Raw genomic sequence first — 8,264 nt, forward strand, 5'->3', positions numbered from 1 at the left:
GTCCACGGAGATACTGTGTCTTAAGAGAATGGTTGTACTTCTTTTGCATGAATTGTAAGTCTCTAGCCCTTTTGAACTATGCACGAGGTGTGCCGTGAATTAACTGCCGATCCACTTGCTTCTGCTGCCCTCCGCTGCAGACTGCTTATTTTTAATCCTTGGGCCCTAGCACCTTTGGTCACCCATCATTCACTTTTGGGTTAATAGATTAAGTAATCAGTCTTTCCTCCTAGTGCATACGTCAGGTGTTTTCGTACAAAGTGATCCACTTGACCACACTGGGGGTAGCTACATGAGTAACAAGTGTGGGTGTCGACCAATGCGAATGTAATATGAGATATGCTGCCTGCTGCTACAGTTGCCAGCACTAGCAGCAATGATGCCATGAGTAAGTGGTGGGGCCTCATTTTGTACCGTGTACATGAATTCTCCAAGAATTCAACTGATGCTTCTAATCAAGATGGCAGCCAACGAAGATATCCAATCCGATCCCGTGGATGTCTACTCCAACCGTAGCAGGGGCCAATGGGATACGTAATCTTGCACCGGTACGTCATTTAAATGATGTCATTGCCTTGATGACGATCGCTAAAGGTGAACTGTTATTGGCGGTTGAGGGAGTGATGGTTTGTCACCCTATATAATGAACATTCATGTATGTGAGCATACAATTTACGTGGTCGACGCATAAACTAACCTTGGGTGGAATCGCACACAACACACCATCTTTTGTGCGAAGGATTAGTACAGTGCATTCGCTTCTAAATGCGAGAATTCTTGACTTGTGAAAAGTGACCACAAATGCCACATTTGAATGGTGTAGCCACCCTGATAGGTCTCTTTGTGTTTTAGGCTTCTAGATCGGAGGGCACTTAGCTGGATGTAGAAAGGGGCGAGTCTTGTTTTCCTCCTCTTGTTAAACTTAACTTTCCACTTCCACCATTGTTCTTTTAAGACGCTTTTATTACATGAGCTCGCGCGTCACATATATGTGGCGCCTTTGTTTACGAAGTGAAGTAGATTAAATGGGAGAAAATGCACCAATGGTCATTTGTATCGTTACAGAAGAACACAGTGGTTAATGGCTGACATTTTTCTGTTGTTAAATTCATTTGATGCTTGACGGCGGCCATGAGGATGAAACTATTAGCTCGATGCCTTGTACGCAGTTGCAGCGACTCAGCCACGGGGTACCATAACTAGGTGTCCCCTCCGCATTTTTTTGGTGATATTGGCGTTGGATTATTGGTCTGCTTCTGTTGTTCCCCATGTGGTCGCAAGCAATCACCATCGGCAGTTGACGAGGTACACGGCGTTCTGTCGCCTTCGCCTTCGCCTTCACTACCGCCGAATTTAGCTACCGTGGGGGTCTACGTGCCCGTATGAAAGCCTTGAGTGTCGTCTCCGGCGTTCAGTGTAGTCGCTTTTAATTTTTCTGCAACAAATCGCAAGCCAGAATCGATGACGTGGTGAATTTGCGCCTTTGAACACTGTGTGGAGGTTATGGTACATTCTGTAAGCTTGAAGCACGAAGCACTGGAATGATCATTCTTTTCCTTCTGGCAGCGCAAGACTGCCTATATCCCTCATCCTCTCCATTCTTGTTCACTAGCTCTCCCTTTTCAAGCTTTGATGATGTCTCGACAATGTTGTGTCACTCTTTCAGTTTTTGGTTGGTACATTTTAATTTTGCACACACCTTTCAGCGTGTATTTGACAGAGAAGAAAGTATGTAAGATTGAGCAGACTCGTAAAGATAAATAGACATCTCCTTGATGATCGAAGTTAAAGAAGTGTGTGATCCAAGGCGACACCTTTTAAGCTGAGGTATTACCATCTTTGGTATCGGCGAGTGGAAATTTTGGGTTTAAAGCCTTTTGAATTCAGAGGTACTCCCTAGTATAAGTAAATGCAAGAGCTGCAAGAAGGTTACCATATTTATCTCATCATTACTGTTTTTATTTTTTCCTCTGCATATTTTTAGTATTTTGTCTTCACATTTCCAACGCATTAATGCTCTTAAAGCTTTGTCGTTTCTTTCTGCAATCCTTCCTCACTGCACTGCTTTCTATTTTTGGATTAGTTGGCGTAGCGTAAAGCCTCGATGACAAGTGTTCTGTGAGATGTAGAGGCAACTACGTACGGTTTCGTCTCTTTCCTTTCTTCATTGCTAAAGTAATGGGCTTCAGAACTTATGCTACCTTCCTTTGGTGTATATGTAACGCATTTCTCGTGTACATCATGGCGACAATGGCTTGGACGGAGAGGAAGGGGAATGTGCGGGGCTTTGTTTTTCACTCCACTACTGCTTCATGACCTGGCATTGCGTCCTCTCTGGCAGTGTAAGGCAGTGTCTACTTGTGGCAGTGCTTCATTAGGAAGGCGCAGGTCGTAGAGAGTAGAGCCTTGACAACAAATGGTGAGGGGGATTTAGAACTAGAGAATTGCTTCGTTCTCTTTTTTATTCGTTCAGTGCTGGAACCGATGGGCATTGGAGCCTTTGCTTGTTTGCTATAGGTCTTGTGTAAGGCAGCTCGCACGATGCTCTGGCACGTTTCTTGCTATACAAATATGGCAGGCTTTCTGTGAATTCTTTCCTACTTCCCCTCCTCAAATATGGATATTTTCTTGTGTACCCCTTTGCCTTTTTTTGCTTGGTAGAGCAAAAGACCCACGAATAACACCTCCCATCACGCCTTCTCTCTCATTGCGAGCAAATGCGCTAGAGTTAGTGCTTGACCTCATCATTGCCTCCGTGAAGTTGCTCTCGGTGAAGTGCACGACTGTTTTGCTGCCGAGGCATCCGCAAAGGTGACTTGTCCCCTTTTCGTGCCGTCACTTTTTTCGAGAAGTTTGTAAATCTTCCTTTGCTAGAGCGCATTCCTAATTATCATATGCGACATTTCCCAGCCTTTGCAGTTTTTGTTCAAATTTATCTCCCTGAGCACCTGTGAACGTAGTCTTTTATTACTCTAATTTGCTGGAAGGCATTCAGTTTTAAATTCACGTCATTTGATTGGCATGCTTTTCATAAAATTATCAAAATCTTTGTTGACAGAAAATCATTTTTTTACAGATAAGAAGATTTGGACGTTAAATGCTTTGGATGAATTTGTTGGTGATTCCTATCATCCGTCTTGTAACCGCTTGACCCAAATTATTACGCAGAATGTTTTTTTTGTTTCTCCAACACGAGAAACAGTTTCCTCTAAAGTCAGTCATGCGCTGAATGTACTTTGGAGGTACTGTCACTTCTTACTAAACCAACCTCTCTCAGCGACCAAAGAATTGTCGTGATGTGTGGTGGCTGTATAAAAGTGGTGCTGGCGACTTTGTTGAAGTACTTTGCTTGCATCGTTTTCGAAGGTGTGGGCGCAGCTTCACCCAACGTGGCGTCGAACTACAAGGAGCCAGAGACCGGTGTTGTCCACCCCATTGGTCAACCAGTTTTTTTCTGCGAAGATAGACAGCGACCTTCTGCGCAATGAGTACATGGCATACGAAACGGGTCAAATCGAGCAGCGGCGCTACCTTGCATGGATCAACCTGTAAATCACTTCCTAGCGATTGTAATGAATATGAAAAATATTTTACTTCTCAGTGTTAACATAGTAAATACCACCAACAATAAATTCGCCACAATCATCCAATGTTATCTTCGCAGTTGTTGTTGTGTTTAGGGATGTGTTACAAGCCAATTCTTACGAGGATAAACATTCTGATCTCAATTATTCCCCTGGATCTGTACTTCGGACAAGAACTGTTGTTCCATGCAATTGCGTAGATGTAAGAAGCTCATGTGCTTTCTATCTGTTGGAACTAGTAGGAGCTTGTAGAGCGCATCAAAGTGCCCCTTCAATGTGGGTTTCTCGCTACTGTGCTTTGTGCTGCTCTCACGTCTTGGGGCTCTGGTATTGGGAAATGGCATTTAAGCCCAGTGGCTGTGGTTTGGGCTAGTTCGCTTTGCAAAGCGAATCTAACTACCGCCAATTCTGCACCACAGCGTTCCTAAATCATGCCTCGATTAATCGACTTGAGCAGACAGTTGGCTTTTTACTGGACCAATAGTGAAAATTTCGCAGTTAGGCAATGGGGAGAGTAGAAAGGCGCCCAGGGATGATCATGCGGTTATGGTTTATTTGTTGTAGCTTCAAGGTTATGTGTAATCACGGAAGATTTGTTTTGATATCAATGACGGATTTTCACAATAGGATTAGAAAGAACGTGTGCATTATGTACATGAGAAGCCATATACGACATTGAATACGAGCTTTTTGAGTATCATGGTCAAACGAAGACTAAAAAGCAAGATTTAAAAGCAAAGACGACTGCAAGGGATGATAGAACTTTACATTAGAACGAGAAGGATTTGATAGCTCGAACACAAATTTAAAATCATTTAATGGGACAAAGAAAACCACTAGGACTTAGGACTGGTTGTAAATTATAAGGCAAATATAATGTGAAGTTGTTTTTTAAAAAAAGTCATTTTACGTGAATATTTTAAATCACCAACATACCCATAAGTTTGCTGAATTTTTCTATGGTTACTAAACTGATCGTATTGTTAGCATTATGCTGGCATACGCAAAAAAATCAACCTTCCGCTATATTGCGATTGGTGCCCCCATATGTGCACTGACTGCGCATTAAATAAAATAGAAATGCGCAAAATTATTAGACTAGGGCCAGTCTATTGCAAATGCGCGGTATTTTAAATGATATATGTAAGCCAAGGCAATATAGCAACCAAAATGATAAAACAAGCAAATAAAACACCAACTGAAGATAATTTGCATTTCACTGCTGCTCTTTTGTTTTTCGCATGCCAAAAAACATTGTCTTAAGCCTAATGCCACGAGGTCAATATCATCAGATTTACCACGTGTCAAGTTTTGACATTAAAGCCAAGAAGACCATATTTGTGATAAATAAGTTCCGATTTGACTTTTGCGTAATTTTTTAAGGTATTTAAATAGTGTTAAACATGCGCAGATCTGCCAGAGTTTTAAGATGACCATATGACCTCGCTCACAACCAACAGAACCCAGAACCTCAGTGGGTCGGTACGCCATTTCGATAAAAATGCGTCTGCACCTCCCCTTTTCTTCCTTATGCCGATATTTTAAACCTCAATCAGACTAATTTCTTGATTGACTGACTGATTCATTGACGAACCCATTGACAAATTTTATGGCCTTTCGAACGATCGCTTGATTGATTGGCTCATTCGTTGCGTTGCTTGCTTAAATATCAATTAAATGATCGCATGTTGTGACCGATATTTCTGCTGAACCATCTTAGACTGATTCCATTTGAGTACAAAACGATGCTGTGACATCAGTTTCTCAGTACTTACAAGTCTACTACTCCTTCGTGACCAGCACCTCTTTTCCGTGACATCTGGTTGCCAATTGCAATACATCATCTTGCTTCTAGTAACCCCTAGCGTGCCGTAAGAGAGCGGCAGTCATGGCTCCACAAAGCTTGGTTAAACACTTCGCAAGGAATCGGAAAGACGTGAAGCGGAAAGAAAAAGGATGAGTGAAGGGCAGATTAGTTGGTGAACAAGCACGGTCTACCCACGTCTCCACCACATCCTACTTCGTGGCTTCCTCCCCCTCCACACTTCGCCATCCTACTCCCACTTCTTGCACACCCCTCCTCATCTACGTCTAGCATCCCCTTCACCATTTACAACACCTCTTCTCCTCCTCGCATAACTTTACTACTGTCGCAGGATTTGGATATCATGACATATTCCTTTTACGCCAATTCCGCTACAATCATTGCACTCTCTACATTGCTGTAGCCCTTTTGATATGGAAGAGTAAAAGAAGAACAAATAGGAAAGTAAACAGCCAAATTATTGCTCTTCCAGTTCTTCCTCATTCAATTCTTCCCCGCTCCCTACATCGTCAAAAATCTCCTCTTCTAATTTCGATGATCGCACAGCTCTGCCTTGTTGAAGAATCAGTGCTTTCAAATCAGTTGAAATGGCGGGACCTAAAAGTGGAAATCAATGGGAAGGAATTGTAGGGAAAGTTTAGGTGGAAACCGAGGGAGCCAATGTCCACAAATTCTGCCCGCTTCATGCACACCCTCATAAACAAGGCCGATGATCTGCCATTAATAGCTTCCATGAATGCCACGCCGAACTGGCATAACTGGTACATAACTAACGTACGTAACTAACGTCTACCGTGTTGATTGACAAGTCTTCCTTTGTCTGACAAGCTGACTGTTCTTGTAACCAGGGTTGAGGGTTATCAACCCTAAGAGCTACATCTACGGGCGATTGGTCTGTTGTGTAATTTTACGATAGCATCAGACATGCGTTTCACAAGCTGCATGAAGCAACACTCCAATCCCTCCAAGTAATCCGAGATTACTTGCAATTCACTCATTTCTGGGGTTAAAAAAAAAAACATTTCTTGCGATACTTACGCCTCATGAATATTTCTGGAAGCGTCTCTGTTGCAACTACTCCACCATCACCTTCAGGATTAGCAACATGGAGAGAATGAGAGGTGCCATCTGGTCGTGTTTGTGTGGATAGCGCTTCCGCCGTCTTGATGAGAAGGTGGAAATGTTGATTACGTAGTTGGAGGCGTTTTTTCAAATCTAGGGACGGGCCTCGAGGCGCCTCCCCCCGAGAGGCATCATGTTCGTCATTCTAAAGGGGGAACAAGAGCCCTATTAAATGATGGAGGTAATGTTGATGATGAAAACTTATCAAAACTACTTGAGCATTCCAGTAACCTCGAGGAGGATTAGCTAACCCGCCCTCTCCCTTTGAATATAAGCCAAATGATTTGGAGGAAACGTGGAATGAAGCGGACGCGAAGGAAGTTCTGCCGCCAGGCATAACAATAAAAGTAGGTAGAACAAAGTTAACTATTTAGTTATTTCCTTGATCCATAACTACGGTTTGTGGTCTCTTACCTTCGTCAAGGAGAATAAGCAGAGTGAAGTCTTGTCTACTAGAGTCAACAGCCAAACATTTTACTAGCACCACTACTCGTCGCTCTACTTGGCCACTGGTCCACAAAATGTCACTGAGTTAAACAGTAAAGGATTTGGGCTCATTGGAAATACTTCTAACATGCATGGAGGAGTTTTTCCCCATTGTCTACTACAGTTGACTGCGCATCGGTAACGAAAACGCAACAGTTGGAGAGAAGTTTCACGGTCTGATAACCAAGGGAGGCAGTGGTCCATCGGTCAGCAAGTGAGATGATAAAGATAAGAAAAATTGCACCTGAAGAGGGAGGAGGAGAAAGCAGGGTTTTTCTAATTTCAATTAAAAAGACATCCTCTCTGACTAATTTCCCATGGTAATCTCCAAGTAACCCCTTAATCGTGGTACATAATTCTTCATCATTAGCCAAGAACTAAGAGGGGCTTCATCAAAGTGAGAACTTCAGTAATTTATCTGCCCCACCCCACTCTGGAGAGAAATCTTTGAAGTTGACTCCGAGCAGTGCAGTCATGGACCGCATTTTCGCCAAGTTACCAGAACCTTGGAGCCCTTCATGAAGCAGACAGACTCAAATCGTCTCAATCGACTTTGGCCAACCTTTGCTGAAAAGCGGAGTCGAAACACGTGGAAGGTAGGAGGGAGCGCACCAGAGCCACCTGCATCGGATAGACCAAAAGGTAATCACCGAGGTCCTAACCAACCTCCCGCACGATTTCTGTCTCTCAGTCTCTTACCATGTTCTCCGAAAGGTGGCAAAATGTGGGACAACCCCAAACCCCCAAAATTAAAAAAAACATTGGAACAACAAAAATTTTTTTAAATTGTAACAAAAATGAGGGAAGGAAAAGGAGGAAAAACGCTATACAAAGAAAAACAACAAGAACGCCTATGAAGCAGAGCCGCATGGAGACGAAAGGGGACAAAAACGAAGGAAATTTAGCGATCACGCAAAGCATAAACGGAAACTTCACAGAAGATGAGGTAGTCCCAGATAGTATTCACACCAGAGCAAGACTTTTGGGGTTGGCAATTTTCCCACATACGTTTCACACACTGCAATTGAATATTCATTGAATCAAACGAATAACACGACTGTAAACTAAGAAACGCTAAGGCCGAGATTACGGCAACCGGCAGACGTACAGCCAGACGAATTAAAAGACATGCACATCAAAAATGATGGAAAGTTGCCTTATTTACTGCATTATGCCTTCTGAAGCCAGCCTGTGGATATATTCCTCGACTTCAGAGATTATAAACGTAACCGCATACACACACACAG

At 43.0% G+C, this 8,264-nt stretch overlaps 2 protein-coding genes across 2 annotated transcripts in view; one reads left to right on the top strand and one right to left on the bottom strand. All coding sequences in view use genetic code 11, as the record gives it.

Moving 5' to 3' along the window:
• Nucleotides 1-421: 421 nt before the first annotated feature.
• Nucleotides 422-3,552, top strand: EGR_08962 (hypothetical protein; the record flags this gene model as incomplete). Its single annotated transcript, XM_024498211.1, has 3 exons — nt 422-534; nt 2,662-2,770; nt 3,367-3,552. 3 exons carry the CDS (start codon nt 422-424, stop codon nt 3,550-3,552), a joined length of 408 nt encoding a protein of 135 aa, XP_024347353.1.
• Nucleotides 3,553-5,866: 2,314 nt separating this feature from the next.
• EGR_08963 (hypothetical protein) overlaps nt 5,867-8,264 on the bottom strand; it is a gene marked incomplete at both ends in the record, with an annotated part of 19,559 nt that continues 17,161 nt past the window's right edge. Inside the window, 2 exons of the mRNA XM_024498212.1 lie at nt 5,867-6,006; nt 6,448-6,676. Coding sequence (XP_024347354.1) covers nt 5,867-6,006; nt 6,448-6,676 — 369 coding nt within the window. The remainder of the gene's footprint in view (nt 6,007-6,447; nt 6,677-8,264) is intronic.

The sequence above is a fragment of the Echinococcus granulosus genome, assembly GCF_000524195.1.
Source record: "Echinococcus granulosus chromosome Unknown EG_S00126, whole genome shotgun sequence".
Lineage (NCBI taxonomy): Eukaryota > Metazoa > Platyhelminthes > Cestoda > Cyclophyllidea > Taeniidae > Echinococcus > Echinococcus granulosus.